Here is an 18,129-nt window from a genome sequence, read left to right on the forward strand (position 1 = left end):
GCTTCTGCTGTCAATGGTGATGAGCTTTACCTCATCCATGATGGTTCCCATACTTCTGATCGTAGTTTTTTCTAACACTTTGTTGCTGTAGCTGAGGCAAACCTGAATTGCAAAAAACCAGACATTTTTAGTGGTGACTCTACATGTGGCTTTATGATTTTCTTCTGTCACAGCTCGAGGGGCAGGAAGTAGTGGTCATGGAAGTGTAGTACTGGCAGGGCATACGGCCATCGACTGACTCTGCTCCAGGAGCTGCACCAGTGAAGAATCAGGGCTTCCCTTTTTGCCAGTAAATAGTGCTAAGAGGAAGAAAACAGGACGATTTTGTTGTGACTCCAAGTTTTCAGGGGGTTCTGATACATTTAGTGTCTTCATTTGTCTGGTGATATGCTAACAGCAAGCAGTGGAAACCATTCGTGGGATCTCTTTTCCATTCTCATCCTCGTGTGTTGTCATTCTCCTCCCAAAAAAAAAAAGTGACTGAATTACCTGTGGAAAGTGATATGTGTTGTCCATGTTTCTAGTCTTTGAAATGCCTGTTGCAAGGCTTCTTCAGTCCGCTTTTGCAGAGAGCAGGAGCAGGTTGAATCTGTTCCCGATGACAGGGCAGAGAACCTGCCTTGGTCGGAGGGAACTCTCCATCGGCTGTGAGTCCTGGGGGCAGCTGGCTTACAGATGGTCAGGAGGTGGCAAGTTGCTCTCCAAATTACCTGCCAAGCTCTAGAAGCCCTTGGTGATAGACCTGCAGAATGTGGTTCTGCATCTGCAAGCCTGGGTTCAAATACCTGCTCAGACACAGCACGAATAACAGCTTTTGTTGTGAGAAGCCTGGTAGCCCTTCCAGGACAGCGCCTGAGCTCTTGCCCTGATGGCGTGTCGTCGTGCTGGGGCTCCCAAGCTTTGCTCAAGTATTGGTTTTGGCAGCATCAGCAGCTCCTCGCTGCACCTAGGAGACAGCATTTGGCTGCCCTGAGAAGGAATGAGGTACACTTATTATGCCACTGTTATTTGGGGACCTTGTTGTAATACAGCCCACATCCTTCAGCACGGGAAGGGTAGCTACATTTTTAGGTGTTATCAGAAGCGTTATAGTCTGCCCGACAGCAAGAGAGCCAGAGCTGATCCAGACAGTGCCTCGATTAGGAACTGATGGACTGAAGAGAGTTTGGTCTCCCACCTGACCACGTCCCAGCCACCTTCCACTGCATAGCACTTCTCAGCTTCAGAGTGATATAGCAGATAAATACTGCAGGCAAATTCTGCTTGGATGAATTAGGACTTGAGGGAACGTGGCAGAGAACAGAATCATGCCCTAGTCAGCCAGCTTTTCCATAGCACTGAATGCTGACAGCACTGAATGCTGACAGCCCTGTTTCCACCAGTGTTTCACACCTCTGAACGTTGGGCAGCATGCATGCTCTGCTCCTCTTTACTCTGGGGAGCGGTGGAAGATTAGGGGAACTGTGGTGATGCTCTGTCATGTAGGCATCCTTGGAAAAATCCACCTTCAACTCCTTCAAGTCTGAAACACCTCCTTCACTTACTGTCAGGCCTGTGCGTGAGCCTCTGAGCCTTGGTCACCCAGTGTCCAAAGTGACTTCAGGAGCACATCCTTTTTGCTTCTTGTGGCATGTGCTGGCACTATGCTCAGTGTGGCAAGACCTCCTCAGCACATGGGCCTAAGCTTGAGCCAGGCAGGCAGTGAAGAAAGAATTAATTTCTTAAGGTGTTTTGGTTTGGTTTGGGTTTTTTTAAGGGCATTTTGTGTCTGTGATAAGCCTGCCCAGGTTCTCGTAGGATTGCATGATCATAGTCAAAGGCACCCAGCCATCCCAGAGCTGGCCTGACATCCACAGTAGAAGTGACCCTGCTTGCAGGTCCAAGTCCTGCCCTTCCTGTAGCCCAGCCTGCTCTTTAGGAGCCCCGATGTGTTGCCTGTGCAAGCTCTGCCTGCGCTGCGGAGCCATCAGCACAGGGCTGCTTTGCTGGCCCCTTCAAAGGTACTGTTCTGCTTCAGATAGGGGTGTAGGAAGCCCCACCACAAGTGCCTCAGGAGACTCTCTGTAACTCGGTATGGCCAGGAGACACTTCTGCGTAGGAGCATGGACTCCGTGTGTCAGTGAGGGAAGAGGCCACAGGGGAGCAGCATTGCAAAGCATCCTTCGCTGCACTTAGGAACCCTGCGTAGCAACCAGTCCTTGCCTCGGTAGAGCTCCAGTGCCTTCTGCCTGTCGTGCTGCCGCACATCCTCTCATCCCTCCTCCTCACCCTCCTAGAGCGAGGAGCTGGAAGAGGCCAGGATACCAGCCAAATACTCTACCGTGTTTCCTACAGCCAAGGTAGCTTTATGCAGCTTGGCGTTAAGATGGCCTCTGTGTCTATTACCGGGAGTATTTGGGAATCATCTTGGCTTCTTGTTTTTGTTCCCTTGTGTTGGTTCCTCTCCTTTCTTCTCCCCCCCAACCTTATGTCCTGAGCCAGCTGTCAGTAGCTGTGAGCATGGTAGCTAAGGATCCTTGCTAGGAAAACTTGGGCCCTGCTTTATCCTCTGCCAATTATTTGTGTGAAGCTGTTGATAAAGCAGGAGGTGGGAGCCCTGTCCTGGCCCTAAACAGGGGTGTACTCAAACACTGAAAGAAGAGACCAAAAGAGACAGTCTGGAGCTGTCAGCTTGCCCTGAAGCTCAGGACAAGCAGAAGCTGCCTCCCACATGTCTCCGTGCTGATGTTGGCTGAAGTCAGCAGTGGTCTGTGTGCAGAGGGTTCCCAGACCAGACCTCTGATGAGGCTGATAATTGAACCATCCTCCTGCCAAACCTGCCCAGGTTTGATTGGCATCCCGATGCTGATTTGTTCTCTTATTGGCTTTCACAGGGGAACTCACAAAATACTTTTTGAGTGAGTTTGACCTTGAGCTCGCTGCCTTGACCTGCTTTTCACTTCCTACAGATGGAGATGCTTGTTCTCCTGGGCATGTCATGGATGTTTTCCAGGGTAACACAGAGCCTTCTGAAAGGCAGGTTTGGGTGCTGCTTGCATTATTCCTGACCCTAGTGCTTTCTTCCCTGGCCCAAGAAGCCTGCTGTCCTCTGCCCCAGTAATACGTTGCCATTTGTTCTGCAGAAATCAAGGAGGTGGAAAAGCAAACGAGAAGGGACAGATGCCAACAATCGACCCATCAAAGCTGCCGGGAAAGTTATTATCCAAGATATTTCCTGCTTGCTGCCTGTCCACAAGCTGCTGGGAGAGCTCTACATGTGAGTATGGGCTGGAATCCGTTCCCGAATGAAAGCAGCCGTCTTTGGCATTGCTGTGCTTTAATCCTGACATCAGTCAGCACTGATCTTGAATGTTTCTGTACCTTCTTCCTCTGTTCTTGCCTTGCTGCTTTTTTATGGTATCCCTCTGCCAGTGAGAGAAGACTTGTCTCCTATAAATCTGAAAAGTGTGATGGAAGAAATTTGTGATGGGGTATTGTATACAGAGTTTGAACTGGTGCTCCAGCATCATCACTGCAAATCTTACAGGTTCAAGTTTTCGTCAGCTAAAGAGAGAAATTATCAGTACAAAATCTTCTTCAGATCTCATATTAAACTCCACACTTAAATACACAGGCTTAAAAATCCCAATAAATGCACATTTTCATACTATAAAACTTAACAGCTCATAAGCCTTTTTAATTTCAGAAGTATTTGGAATGCCCCATTCACTTGGAGACTTGGTCGTACGTGCCAGGATCTGTACAGCAAATACTTCTGCTTTAATGGAAAAGATGGAGAAGTTCTGTGGTTTGGTTTTTTTTTTTTTTTTTTTTAAAAAAACAAGGGGCTTCTCTTTCCAAACTATCTAATTCAGATAGTTACAAAATCTCTGTTCCGGAATTTTTTCTTCCTTAGCTTTGGTAATACTGTCGGGTCCTTCACAGAATTTCAAGTCTATGGACGTTCAGGGAAGAAGCAGGCTTCCCTTCTTGGAGGCGGGGAGAAAGAGAGGAGAAAAAAAAAAAGTCTTCCTTCTTTCTTTTCCATATTATTGAAAAGAGTGTTCTTTAAAAAGACCTGTTGGATCTTTCTTCTCTGGATATCTCATGTGTAAACAGCCTGACCCTTTTCCATTTGCTGTAAGATCTTAAGCAGTAAAAGGGTCAAGTGTCTCGGGAAGATTTTTGATGACAAGCAGGAAAGCCCACATGGGTTTCCTCAGCCCACCTTGCCAGCCTCTCGGAGACTCCCCGGTGGGTGCGTTATCCTACTGGGGAACAGGCTGAAGACCAGCCTGCTTCTCCGCAGCGTACCAGCATCTCCCTCCAGGTCAGTCAGAGCAGACCAACAGGCTGAATGGGAACAGGACCATGTAACTGATGGCACCAGCTTCTAGGGACAAGAATGCGTCTTGGCTTGGTGATATCCTGGCACAAGTTTAGTCCGATATCTCCTTGGAAATGGTGCTTCTTAAGATCAATCTCAGCTAGTTTGGAGCTGGACTTGACATGCAGTGTGTTAGTGAAGATGAACAGTGGGAGAAGGATGGCAGTGATCCCTGAATAACAGAGAAGGAAGGGATGGGATCCCGGCCATGCTAGCAGGCTCATATCGGTCGGGAAGTTCTGGGCTACTCACTGCTGCCAGTACCACTTTCCCCCCATCCCTCCCCACCTTCGTAGGTAATGTCCCAACCAGAGCTGAGCTATCTCCTTTCTTTTTAGACTGAATGTGAATAATATCCAGGAGACTTGCCAGAAGAACGCTGCCTCAGCCTTGGCTGTGGGACGGAGGGATCTTGTACAGGTATGACATTCAATCAGACCTCTTCCTCAGCGTGCTGTGCTACCCTCAAATGGCTTGTGCTCTTACCTTGATACCCAAACAGCCGCCTGGGTTCAGCAGTTGTTTCAGGGAGTCTCTGGTTGGTGAACTGAGGCCTGTGGAACAGCCACGGAGGTGGTCTCTACCTCATTGACTCTTGGCATCGAGAGATCCCTTCTCAGGGCTGCAAGCAGATTGTGTTATGCCCTTTGCCAAACTGAGTGAAGCACATTTTTCAGGGAATTCCTGCGGGCAAAGCAAAGAATGCAGCCTACTTTTGAGTCAGCAAATGGAGTAACTGTGCACAGAGTTGCCTAGCTGCTGTCAGCATTTTGATCGGTGATTTTTTTCTTACTTATGTAACAGTTCCTGTTGTTTGGTATTCATCTGCGCTGGCACTGGGTGCTAACTGCAGCTAGCTTCTCCCCAAGAGAGTCTGAGCCCAAGGGCTACTTGCCTTCAGCTAATGATGGGAGAAAAATGGCTCTTGTGGCCCATCCTTTTCCGTGCGATTAGTCCATCGCAACAGGCAGAACATTTGACATGACGCAGAAGTGCCTGCGAGAGATGGGAGCTGGCACTGCCAGAGGAGCTGTGCACCTCTCCTGAGCATTTGGCTCTTCCTAGACCTGGGCAGGGAACGCGTGTAGGCTTACCTGATCTAAGCAGAAGTAAACTCAAGCTGTTGCCTTGCTGCTTGGTTCTGCTAGACCAGGAGGGAGAAAGTAGGTCTAGTTCCCCTTTGTCTGTGCTTCATCTTGCTGTCTGGCTTGCCCATGTTGGACCAGAGCTTGGGTGGAATAACTTCAGCAAGATTTCTCTGAGATACCTCTGTTTCTTGCTTCTCTTTCCCTGTCCCGTGTAACTCCAGCCTGTATTGCAGCTTGCCTTGTTCCTAGCAGACATGGAGGCTTGAGTTGCAGGTTACACGTAAGATGTGCTCTGTAGCAGCGTAGGAAGTGGCCTCTTTCCCATTTCCTTTCCGTGCTCTCTTGTACTCAGCCCCGTCTTTGTTTTCAGTTTCTCTCCTGTTTCTTTCTCTCTGGTTTCACAGTGAGCAGCTGTGGGACTACTGTTCCTGGCTGGTCTTTGTACTTGGAGCACGTGTTTTTTCTTTACTTTTCCGTGTTGTCAGCTCTCTGATTTCTGCTGTGTTGCCAGCACCATGCTCCTTTTCCTTTTCTGCTCTTTTTTCATGCCAAACTGGGAGCTTTGCTTTTCCCCGGAATATTCTAATTGCCCCATTTTAAAAGGCACAGCAGAAAAAACAGTCCTAGATCAGTGCTATAGAGACTGAAAAGACGGAACCGTTTTCAGAGTAGAGGATGATAAATGAAGGAGAAATTTCATGTGAAATAGTTAAACTGTTGGAGTAGAAATGGCACACTGTACTCCTGTCTGCACCGGGCTGTGCTGGGAGAACAGAGGTGTTCAGTAACACTCACAACTAATCAAAAGATACTTTTCATGCAAATAAATTCACCACTAAACTTTCTGCCACCAAACATCTCTGAACCCAAGAACTGTATCAAATCTAAACCCTTTTGAGGTCTGTGAATATAAAATGCACTGATAGGTCTGTTAAGCTACCCTGACAGGTCTGTTAGACTATAGACTATTCTTCTTCAAAGTTTAACCCAAACTCAAAGCCAGTGGGACAGGGACAGCTTCAGTTTTGTGTTACTCTATATATTATTTGTGACACGGAGGCTGAAACTGCTCCCTGCTGCCGGGGGGGGCGGGGAAGCAAGCTCCATTATTATCTGTCTGTGAGTGAATTTGTGCACACCTATGCCCTGGGAGTGTGGTTATTTCTAATTGTAGCTTTGATGCTTTTCCTTCCTGTCTGCCAGGTTTGGTCACTGGCCATGGTAGCCACTGATCTCTGTCTCGGACCGAAGTCTGACCCAGATTTGGAGATACCTTGGGCACAACATCCATTTGGACGTCAATTACTGGAGTCCTTGTAGGTGTCTGAATGCCGGGGAGGGGTTGGGGAATGATTGCTGAAGCAGAGCCCTCCATAACTATGTACGTTGTAAGGCATCATTTCAGATTTGGAGTAGTACCACAGCGTGTATTTTTTTTTTTCCCCTCTCAAGCCCGAGATGCATCAAGAAGGGAAGCTGCAAGTGTGTTTATGACATACAGGAGGCAGCATTTGGCCTCCCGTCTAGCACCCGGGTCTTCCTTGGCTAACATTGAGCACCAGGCCAGGTGCAGCTGCAGCTCTGCTTTCCAGCGTGCCCGCAACGCCTGACTTTGGAGATTTTGGTTTTCTGCTCCCCGCCTCCTAAATGAGTGTGGTGGTGCAGCTGCTTTTCTCACCTTCAGATTCACTGTTGCCATGTAGCATTACTGGGAAATCATTCGCTGGTCTCAAAGCCAAGCGTTAGCTGCAAATGTCTTCCTGCCAGTGAATCTTTTCAGGAGGGGACATAATTAGTAATTGCTATTATCTGTCGATATACCCTATTTGGAGGCACAGGATTTGTGTGGTGTACTTTGCGTATTGTTGCCTGACCTAGCTCTTTCCTGCTGCGCGGCAGCAATGGGAGGGGAGCACAGGGAGTTGTTCATTGCTCTGAGTCTTCAGAGCAATCCAGAAACTTCACAGCCATCCAGAAAACCTGTGGTGGGGCTTTGCCTTGTGATCTAGATGTGGGATGTTTGCGTGTAGAGGGTTTTGTCAAAAAGACGTTGTGGCTGGGGGTGAGTCTAAATGGCTCTAGCTTTACATCCAGTTAAAATCAGTTCTGTGGACGTCGTTCCTGAAGCTGCACAAACTTGGGATAATCAGGCCATGAGTACTGCTGGATTCTCCACCTGTTAGGCCACGAGTGTTTTCAGGAGGGGACTTGGCTCCTCAAAGGTGCGACGGAAAAGACAACCCAGTCCTGCAGAGCACACGTGCCTCCTGTGGGTAGTAATGTGACCCAAATCGATTTATGCAACAGGCTTGAAATTAGTTGCCCTGGAGTCTCAATGCTTTTGCCAATCTCGTACTGTCTGTCTTTCTCATTTCCCAGGCTGGCTCATTACTCGCAGCTCCACGATGTGCAGACCCTGGCCATGCTGTGCAGCGTGTTTGAAGCCCAATCCAGGCTACAGGGGTGCCCAAACTCCTGCGGCCCCTTTCCTCAGCGTGCCTCCAACCTGGCCTCCCACAGCCGATATGTATGACTGCCATTTCTTTCCCGTTTGTCTTGGATATCTTTGAACATCTCTCATGTAGATGATGTGATTTCCTCTCCTTTCCCCCTCAACAGCCCAGCTTTACTTCTTCTGGCTCCTGTTCCAGCATGTCAGATCCTGGACTTGGCACCGGAGGCTGGACCATAGGTACCGAGACCTGGGTAGTAACTAGAGGAATCTCCCTCCCTTCTGGCCTAGGTTTTAGATGGCTCCTGTGGTGAGGAAAGGGAGTTAGTACTGGCTGTGATTGCAGATGTGCTCTGCCAGAGCAGCTTTCCGGGGTTTGGCCAACGTGATGTGACTCCATGGCTGGAAGTGAGCAGGGCTTGCGGTAACTGTGTCGATGCTCCCGCAGTCCTGCCCCTTCTGACTTCTGCAGCGTGCTCTCCGACCGGGCTTTGGAGAAACTGTTACAAACGCCCTAGACGTACCGAGCTAGGCCCCTGGATCACAGGTTAACCCAGAGCCAAGAGCTCCCACTGCTGCCTTGTCCAGTTGCAGACGAGTAAAGAGACAGACCAGTTTGTACTGTTTTACTTCCAGCCTGGCTATAGCAAGCACTCGAGGTGACTGCTTCGATGCTGCCTGGTGCCGTAAGCTTTCCACAGCCCTAGCGTTTTGCACAGTTTGAGGCTGTTGTCCATGCCGAGTACTCCTGGTAACTTCCTTGTCCTTCATGTGCCTGGACATGGTTCCCAGGATTAGCTGCTCTGCCACCTTCCCAGGGGTCGAGGTCGGCTGACCGGCCTGCAGTTCCCTGGGTCCTCTGTCTTGTCCTTTTTGAAGACAGGAGTGACATTTGCTTTCCTCCAGTCCTTGGGCACCTCTCCCATTCACCATGATCATTCAACGATTATCGAGAGTGGCCTTGCAATGTCATCAGCCAGCTAATTCCACAGGGTTCGGGGGGAAAAAGCAATGCTGTGCTTTCTACTGTCACTGGAAAAACAGCAGCAGTTGGGAAGGCTGGGTTCTTGGTGCCTTGAATACCCGCGGGTCTAAGGAGGTTTTCTGTTGAGCTGCGAAGGTGTCAAAGACAAGTCGCTCTTAAGGGCTCCAGTGTCAGGGTTGAAGCTGTTGGCTGGTTCCTAGTGATATACATGGCCTGAGGCAGCATCAGCCCTGTTAGCACCGAAGCTGTAACTTTTCAGCGCGATATCAAGGCATCTGTGACATGGGGAAGAGTGGACGATGGGGGTTAACGGAGCTGATGTTGTCTTGTAGCGGTTATTAGCAGTCTCCTCCGTGCCCCCAGGGCAATACCATACATACAGAGGCCCCTTTATGTAACAGCAGCCCTGGTGATGAGAGTCCTCCCTGTCTAGGAAAGAGGAGCCCAGGCCTGCCGGGATAACATTCCCAAGCAAACTCCATGGGATTGACTGCCTGGTTACTTTTTGTCTAAAGTGGAAGGCAAAAGGGATTCCTCCGTATTCGATTTCTCTGCCTGATGATCCCCATTCCCATCCTGTCACCGGAAGCGCAGTAGAAGCACTTGGCAAGTAGAGGCTGGCACTTAGTTTTCTGAGGCAGGGCGGTGTTTGTAGGAATGCAGAAGGTGATACGACCACATCTTAGAGAGAAAACCGGGGTGTGCAAATGTGTGGTCTTCCGTGTCTCCTTCCCCGGTTTTGATGAGGTGGTGCTCATGAGTGCTGTGCTTTCTGAAGCATGCTCACAACCTTTTGACGCTTGCAGCAAACAAAGACACGGAGCAAGCCTCCACTCCCTGGTGCGAGTCCTCTCCGGATGACTTCCGCTACGGAAACCTAATGTATCCCGATCATCGAGAGCGTGAGAAAGACCAGCATGAGAAAAACAAAAGGTAGGTTATAGCGTGCCTCGGGGGTATTCAGGGGTGTGTTACCCTGTGCCCATGTCAGCTGGAACTCTATAGCCGGGTCTGTGTTGGTGCTGTGAAGTACCACACCTGCTCCTAGACCTTTCCATTCCGATAGTCATTTGGAGAAGCTTCATACTGCAGATCAACTCTGCTGGGATTGCGTACGATCCATCTGTAAGTGGCCATGGTGGCGGGCCCAGAGGGTGGTCCCGCCCGTTGAGTCTACACCCTGGAGCGCAGATCAAGTGAAGGCCAGACCAGTTAGCGTTCAGCAATGTTTCAGCAACACGTGGGAAGTAATCCGCTGCTCCTGTAGCCATGTCAGCTGGTTGCATAGCCGTCGCTGGGAAGAGGATTGCAACCAGAGTCGCTGAGAGTCAATCAGGTGGATGACAACCCTGTTTGTTTCTCTAGGCTCCTGGATCCTGCCAACACTCAGCAATTTGATGACTTTAAGAAGTGCTATGGAGAAATCCTGTATCGCTGGGGTCTGCGAGAGAAGCGGGCTGAGGTTCTGAAGTTTGTCTCTTGTCCTCCTGATCCCCACAAAGGAATTGGTGAGTGCCTGCTTCGGTCTGCTCCGGCTGCCCAGGCAGAGTCACGGCTCTACCTCGGGAGCTTAGGAACACACGGTCAGCAGGCGGGATGAAAAGTGTCCATCGATCTGCCCAGAGGTTAGCTCTGCCAGCAAATGGTTTTGGCTTCTTCGCGGCTCTGGGTGGAGACGAGGCTTGCAGATGTTGGTTCAAGGCCTTTGTAGACTGTAACATCTCTCCAGCAAAGCTGGAAACGCACATATTGCTATGCTAGCAATGTTCAGCTGTTTCTGCTGATGGCTGTTCTTTATTCCCTCTGAATAAGAGCCCAGACATGCGCTGTCCTAATCTTTGATTCTGGGCTGAAGTGTCCTTATAGTGCATGCATAAAATTGCACGATCTCTAACTGTGGGTGAGCTAGCCAAGAAATAGGCGAATAGAACGTTTCTCCCAAAATATTTTCAGCAGCGTAGGTGCCCAGAAGTGCCGCTTAAGGACAGCTGCCAAAATGTCTTCTTCCTAGGCCTTTGGGAAAAGATGCACTTAACCTGGGAGGAGAGAAGCAGGTGAGAGATGCCAGAGAAGCAGCGGTTGTCTCGCTTTGTCACCTGGGACTCCTCCTGGGGAGTAACTGGAGTGAAAATTGGTGACTTCGGCCACTGCCATTGCCCCTCCATGGCTAACAGTCACGGCGCTGATATAGCACTCATCGAGTGCGCTCTGTGCTCTCTCCGCGATGAGAACCAAAGGCTGTTCTCGTTTCCTCTTAGTTACGCTTCGTAGTGATGTGAGGCAGACAAGACCAGCAGGAAGCCTTCATCTCCGCAGCATGTGTCAGCGTGTCCCAAGCTAGAAATCTGGCACACGTTCCCAGCTGACAGCTCTTTAGCCGTCAGGGGAATCGGGCCAGTCCGTGCCCCGGCACGCCGATTGCCCGTTTCTTTCCTCCCGTGTGGAGACCAAACTGAGACCTCTAAAAGAACACCATTCTCCCACCCTGAAGGAGATTTGAGGCAGATCTCTTGGGCAGCGGGTTTGGGGGACTCATCTGTCGAACGGGGGGGCTGTATGGCACGATTCTGCCAGCGCTGATTGTCTCGCTCTCCGTTTCTTTCCTCCCGCCAGAGTTCGGCGTGTACTGCAGCCACTGCCGCAGCGAGGTGCGCGGCACCCAGTGTGCCATCTGCAAGGGCTTCACCTTCCAGTGCGCTATCTGTCACGTGGCAGTGCGAGGCTCCTCGAATTTCTGCCTGACCTGCGGACACGGAGGCCACACCAGCCATATGATGGAGTGGTTTCGCACCCAGGAGGTGTGCCCCACGGGCTGTGGATGCCACTGCCTGCTCGAGAGCACCTTCTGAGCAGTCCTGACAGCAAGGGCGGCCGTGAACTGGATTTAATAGTTCATTCCCAAGCCATGTTGAATCAGCTCTGCTCCGCAGTGTCTGGAGGAGATGCCACAGGGAGCTGAAGCAGGATGTCCCGGCGGTGCGCTGCAGCGACGTTTACAAGTGCTTCCAGTATTCCTACACTTCCCAGGTTGCTTTCCGACTGATTTGACCAAACTCCCTGTGTCCATTGCTGGCGATGGACGCCAGACCAGAAAAATTGCTCCCTCCTGCAGAAGGGTGTGTGAATATTGGCTAGTGTCCGTTGGGGTGAGGAGGTGTTAAAAAGCTCCTTTGGAAAGGGCTCGCCTGGCAGGGCCAAACTCGCTCCAACTACGTAGTGTCTTTCCAGGTGCCTCCTGACAGGGGCTAAAGTGAGCAAAATAGTCGTCTTTGCACAGTTAAGGCCGAAATAATTTGCAAGCAACAGTGAGCTCTAAAGGCTAACTGTGAACTGCGCTTGAAGAGCAAATAGTCCATGCGACTGTGCTCAGAGTTACTTTTGGAAGCGACAGGGTCCTTATTTTGAATGGCTGTTTACACCGTTTAGATTACCCCATAAAGCAAAAGAACGAAACTACATTTTTCAGGATTACTTCCTAAATAGCTTCCTACTCACTGGTCAGTATCTGCGGCTGGTGTGAAAAGCCCAGCCGGGCGCCCAAGGTCGCTAGGATTAGTTGCTTTCTTCCAGCAGGTTTAGTACCGTTACTCTTAAGGTGTCTCCATCTCCTGCTCTGACCGGGTGATACAATGCACTTTAACTTGCCTGTCCCTGCCTTGTCAGTGGCACGTCCTGGTGACTGGGAAAGGGATCTGCCTTTTGAGTTTGGGATCCGCACAGCGTTTCCATGGATGGTGGCATCTGAGGGCGTTTCGGAAAGCCTTTGCTTCCTTACTGAGAAAACACAAGGAGGATGCTTGCTCCGTGCAACTCCTTTTGGCTGTTTTCTCCAGGCTCTACGGGGGGGAATCGATGAATAATTTGGAGATTTGCTGCCGGTGTGCTTGAGTGACGAGGCTCCTGAGCTGGGGAGGCAGCAATTTCTAGGGGAAAAGGGGGTTTTGGAAGGGTGGTGGGATTCACGGAGGCAAAAGGTTTGTGCCTTTTCTCCCTGTGGAGCTTCAGTTGGAGAATGTACCGGATCGATCCGTCTGTTTGGGGCTGTGCCTGCTCCGTCCCGGGGACGCTGCTGTGCGGTTGTGTGCACACCCCGAGCGCGCAGCCTGTGCCTCTCCTGAGCAGGCTTCAGCCTGGGCTTTGGTTTTGGGCAAATGTGTGGTCAGGGATGAGCCCGCTGGAGTTACCCCCCCACCCCGCGCCGGAGCCGATCCCTTCCTCCCGCGCTCGCCTGCTGAGCAGGGCCACGTGCCGTGCCCGCTCCCAACCTTTGTGCTAACTCAGGCTGTGGGATCCTGCCGTGGAATAGACAGATGGTGTATCTTAAACATTAAAACATTAAAATTATTTTTTTAAGTGCTGTTCTGATAGAACTTGGTGTCGCTGTGCTAGTTCTCCCTCCATGGGGAGCCCCCAGCAGCTCTCCCAGCGTGGCGGTCAGCGTTGTACCCCACGGCCAGGCACCCCACGGCCCTCTCCCTGCACCCCAAAGTGGGGGTCCCGCTCCGGATACCTGTGCCCCGTGGCAGCAGAGACCTGCAGTAGCTGGGGGGCTCGCCGGCTGCTGCTGGGACCCCAACCCTGGCTCTCGCAGCGGCCGCATTCGCGCGGGGACGATGTGACGGCACGTGGCACCGCGATGCCACGCCGGCCTGGGAACTGCCCGCAGGTCGTGATGCACCTCTTGCGAAAACGAAGCCGGGCGGTGTCTGAGCTGCCGGCGAACCACACCCCACGTCCTGCAGTTCGGGGAGGCCCCGGGCAGCGTCTGCGCCCCCAGCAAGGAGGCAGGCGCTGCTGGGGTCCTGCCCGGCGCTGCGGCGGGTGCTCCGGCGGGTGCCGTGCTGGCCCTCGGGCGAGGGTGCTCTCTGCCGGGAGCCGCGGAGAGAGGGCTCCCGCCCTCCGCCTTCCTACGTGACGGCCATTCAGCTCGGAAGTATTTTCGTTTCCATGCTTGAGTGCGCGTGTAGGTTGGAAGGGAAAGGAGACTTGTTATTTAAAGGTGACGGACCGACAGATCGTGGTGTTCATGTGTGTTATTACAGTTCATTATGGTCTATCTCCATAGTATCTGAATACCTCCGAGGTGGAGGGCGGCTGGGGCTGCAGAGGAAGGCGGAAAAGCACTTGCCGTGGCTGTTTGTGCAACCCTGCACAGGTAGGTGGAATTTCTTCCCGGATGCTGCAGGCATTTGTCTCACGCCCTGCAGCATGTGTGGTGGTTGCTTTGGGAGCGGCCTTGCTCAATGCAGAAGTGACTATTGCAAGGGAACAGAAATGGCTTATTCTCACCTGGCTGGAGCCCGGCGAGAAGAGAAATGCATTGCCTTCGCCGTGCTCGGCAGCCCCTGTCTGGAATAAATGATCAGAAATGGGGCACGCTGCTGCACTGGTGCCCCACGCCAGCCCCTTCATCTGTTCTGCCCCTCGTCCTCGTACCCACCTGCTCTTCGGAATAACTTGGTAAAGTGCAAAAAGTTCCCAAATCTGGCCAAATCTCACTCTGAATTTCAGGCTTTAGAGAAGGGAGCAGGAGGGGGAGAGGAGGCAGGCGCCGCTCGGGAAGCGGGTCTCCGCACAGAGCGTGCCAGCGCGCACCGAACCCGCTCTGGGGACGCTGCCGTGGTCAAACCAGGCAAATCAAATAGAGCATCCAGCCGAAGGACGATGCCGTAGACTGCAGTCGGTCGTGCGTGCTGGGGAGGGGGGGTGACCCCTTCATGGTTTCTGCTGGTGCGGGAACCTAGGGGGCATTGAATTAAAACCGGCCGCTCGGCACGAGGCAGGAGCGAGCTCTTCGCGCGCCGCGTGGGAAGGGTGTGAAACCGCTTCCCTCGGGGTGTCACCCGTGCCATGGGTTTGCCAGGGCTCCAGGAGCAACCGGGCGCTTCCAGGGAGGAAAGCTCCATCCCAGACCACCGCCGATGCTGCTGCCGGCCGGAGAGCCCTGCCCGCGCCTCCCCAGCCGGCAGCGCTCTGCGGAGGTGCCGCCGCACCTCGTGCCTGCTCTTGCACCCTTCCCTGCCCATCGCTGCTGGCCGTTGCGGAGGAGGATGCCGAGCGCGGGGGACCTTTGGGCCAACCCTGAGTTAGCTGCTTGGGCAAGACATCCTTGCGCAGAGCTAGCAGGGCTGTAACGAGTGTGGGGTGCCTTCCCCGTCCCCGCTGAGGCTCTCCGTACACGGAGAAGGAAGTTTAATCCCCGATGATCAAAGTTTGGCAGAGATACGAGGAATGATGACATTGGAGAAGGTGCCAAGGAAAACCTTCCCCCGTGGATGCTGCTCCTCGCAGTGTCTGCGTCGGCCCCCTCCTCCTCTGTGGCCACAGCCCCATGAACCCAGCGTCAGGCTGTGCCAGCGCTGCAGGGCCTGATCCTGCCCCAAGCCCAGTGGCGCATTCCTGCTGTCTCCCTCGCGCCAGCCCCAGCGTCCGTCCGTCTGTCTGGTGGGTAAACCAGTTCAGGAACCCATGAGCCAAAACCATTTGGCTGCTCTCGTTTCGGCCGGGCTGATCGTCAGCCGGCTCCACTCCCTGATGCTCCTCGCCCTGGGGGCTGGCACGGCACAAGGACGGTGGCAGGGACGGGTGGCCGTTGGCAAAGCCCTCCGCAGCCGATTTGGTGCTGTTACGGCGATGTCTGCCGTACGGCTCGGTCCCAGCACTGTCCCTCCTCTCCCAGTGCCACCAGTGCTCGGTGCATCCCTGCTCTGGGGGGTGACAGGAGCATCCCTGCTCCCCCATCCTCACTGCAGAGCTGGGGGTCAGCTCGCCCACCACGGAGCCCCGGGAGCCATCAGCACCCTGTAACGAGAGCAGGCGGGGTGTCAGCTTGCAACGGGCTCGCTGATGTCCCCGAGCCCTGCTGTGGCGGAGCTGGGGACAGCAACCCCCGTGTGCTTGGCAGAGGACGGTAGCAGAGACTCACCGGTGCGCCTGGCAGCTTTGCACCCTGTGCCGTGCCAGGGAACCCAGGGCTGGCAAAGGCTGGACCCCTCCCTGCCGTGAGCTGGGACCACGAGCGAGCCCCCAGTGCGGCCCTTTGCAGCATGGGGTACCCAAGGGACCTGGACACCCTGAAACCCAGGTGGTGTGGTGCATTCCCCTGGCTCCTGGGCCATCACCGCGGTGCCTGGCCTGCCCTCCCTCGCCCTCCTTGCCCGTGAGCGCCGGTCGGGGCATGGGTGGGAAGGGAAGGAAATGCCTTTCCCCAGTTTCGCCGGTCCCTGCGGCTGCGGGGAGAGGCCGGGACAGACCGGGAAGCGCTGGGGGCCGCTGCTCCCAGCACCGCTGTGGCCGTGGGATGCCGTAGCAGGGCTGGGCCGTGACGAACGTCCTGGACCCACGGCGCTGGCAGGACTGGCTGGGGCGGCAGGGAGGCAGCACAGGCGGTGGGGACGGCGTGGTGGGGTCACAGCCAGGGGTCCCTTCTGCCTCCCCCAGCACTCCACGATGGGGTGGTGGCCATTGTGCCCGCCCCAGGCACGCTTAGGGTCTGGGGTGCCCAGCCGGTTCGGGATGTGGGTGCAGCGGCCTCCGGCTGAGCTCCCCAGCTCGTCCGGATCCGCCTCCGCCCCCACGCTCGCCCAAAAAAACCTTCATCCCTGCCCAGGAGCCGCCCTGCCGTGCCGGAGGGCTGCGCTGGGGCTGAGCTCACCCACCGGGACACAGGCCACCCCCGGCCGTGAAGGGTGTCGGGAAAGCCCCCCAGGAGAGCGGGGCATCCCACCCACCCCCAGCACCTTCTTTGGGGTCTCCTGGCAGCCTCTTGGGGCTCCTCCACCCTCCAGCCCTCCCACCCAGCCCCCAAAGGAAGTTTTTGACCGCCACCCCAAAAACCCCTCTGTGGGACCCCTCTGCACCCGTCTGCTGATGCACCAAGGATGCACCGCAGCAGCCCTGGCTGGGGACGTGTGCCCCCCCCCCCCCCCAACCCTGCTGTCTCCCATCGGGTGGAAAATTAACCTGTCCCCCCTCCAAAAAAAGGACTTTTTCCCCCGAGCCGGTGGCAGGGCGATGCTGGGAGCTGTGTGGGGAGGTGGAGCCGACGCCGGCCGCCACGGCAGTTTTGGTATCCGTCTTGATTAAAGGCCTTGCTTAACACCCGGCCGGCCGTGCCCGCCAGCACCCCACAGCACCCCAAAGCCGGAGGGCTGGGGCAGGGCCGGGGGCGGGGGGGGGGGCTCCCCATTCCTGAGCCGGCAAACCTCACTTTAATCACTGGCTGCAGCCCGGTGCAGCCGGCGACGCCAAAATTTGCCAGCGCGTGGCCGGACCCTGTGTTTAAGGGTGTCACCCCAAAGCAGCACCCCCGTCCCCTGTCCCCCCCGCCCCAATCCCAGCGGCTGCTTGGAGGGAAGGTTTTCCAAAAAACGGGGAGAAAATCTCCTTTCTTGTTGTTCTTTGTGATTTATTTGTCCATGATTCTCTGGGGGGTTTGGAGCTGCTCGGCCCCGGCACACCCCCCACACCCCCCCGGCTGCGGTGCCCCCCACCCGGGCTAATTGCATGCGTGAAATTTAATTAAATATTGAAATAAATCTGTAAACAGCCGGGGGGGGGGACACGTAGCGCCTCGCAGCAAGGAACGCCAGGGTGGGGCAGCCCCGGGAGGGACCCCAGGAGGGACCCCCACTCTCCTGGGGGGGTTCTGAGCAGGGACTGGGGTTCCCTCTGCCTTGGCCACCGTGGAGCTTTTGGGGGGGGGGTGTGGCACCCTGGGAAGGGTGATACCCCCAGGGGTGCCCCATACCCCCCCATAACTCCCTGGGGTTGCCCTATATCCCCCAACTCCCCCCTGGCGTGCCTTCATACCTCCCCAATTGCCCCCTCCCGGGATGCCCCCACACCCCCCAATCCCCCACGGGAATTCCCATACTCCACTTCCCCCCTCCCCTCCCTGGGGTGCCCCAGTGCCCCCCACAGCCCCCCGGGGTTGCCCATAACCCCCATTCCCCCCCATTCCCCCCCGAGTGTGCCCATGTGCCCCCATTCCCTCCCTGGGGTACCCAGTTCCCGCCCCCCCTATTCCCCCAGGATACCCCACGCCCCCCATTCCCCCATTCCCCACTCGTGGGTGCCCCATACCCCCCCCTCCTCCCTGGGGTGCCCCCTATCCCCCATTCCCCCCCCCCCGCGTCTGCCCCCACTCTCCCCATCACCCACCCGTGGGTGCCCCGTTCCCCCCCCATCCCACCCCCGCGAAGCAAGGCACCTGCGGCGGGGCGGAGCCTCCCCCACC

At 54.6% G+C, this 18,129-nt stretch overlaps 1 protein-coding gene across 3 annotated transcripts in view; it reads left to right on the forward strand.

Moving 5' to 3' along the window:
• Positions 1-13,244, forward strand: part of WDR59 (WD repeat domain 59) — a 51,019-nt gene extending 37,775 nt beyond the window's left edge. Inside the window, exons 19-27 of one of the 3 annotated variants that reach the window (XM_050904107.1) lie at positions 3,123-3,256; positions 4,705-4,786; positions 6,658-6,770; positions 7,834-7,981; positions 8,074-8,146; positions 9,698-9,824; positions 10,257-10,399; positions 10,903-10,945; positions 11,505-13,244. In XM_050904107.1, coding sequence (XP_050760064.1) covers positions 3,123-3,256; positions 4,705-4,786; positions 6,658-6,770; positions 7,834-7,981; positions 8,074-8,146; positions 9,698-9,824; positions 10,257-10,399; positions 10,903-10,945; positions 11,505-11,850 — 1,209 coding nt within the window. In that variant the 3' untranslated portion in view covers positions 11,851-13,244. Of the gene's footprint in view, positions 1-3,122; positions 3,257-4,704; positions 4,787-6,657; positions 6,771-7,833; positions 7,982-8,073; positions 8,147-9,697; positions 9,825-10,256; positions 10,400-10,844; positions 10,946-11,504 lie in introns of those variants that run through there. The other 2 variants (XM_050904108.1, XM_050904109.1) reach the window with 2 other exon arrangements.
• Positions 13,245-18,129: the final 4,885 nt, after the last annotated feature.

This window comes from Gymnogyps californianus, chromosome 12, assembly GCF_018139145.2.
Source record: "Gymnogyps californianus isolate 813 chromosome 12, ASM1813914v2, whole genome shotgun sequence".
Taxonomy (NCBI): domain Eukaryota; kingdom Metazoa; phylum Chordata; class Aves; order Accipitriformes; family Cathartidae; genus Gymnogyps; species Gymnogyps californianus.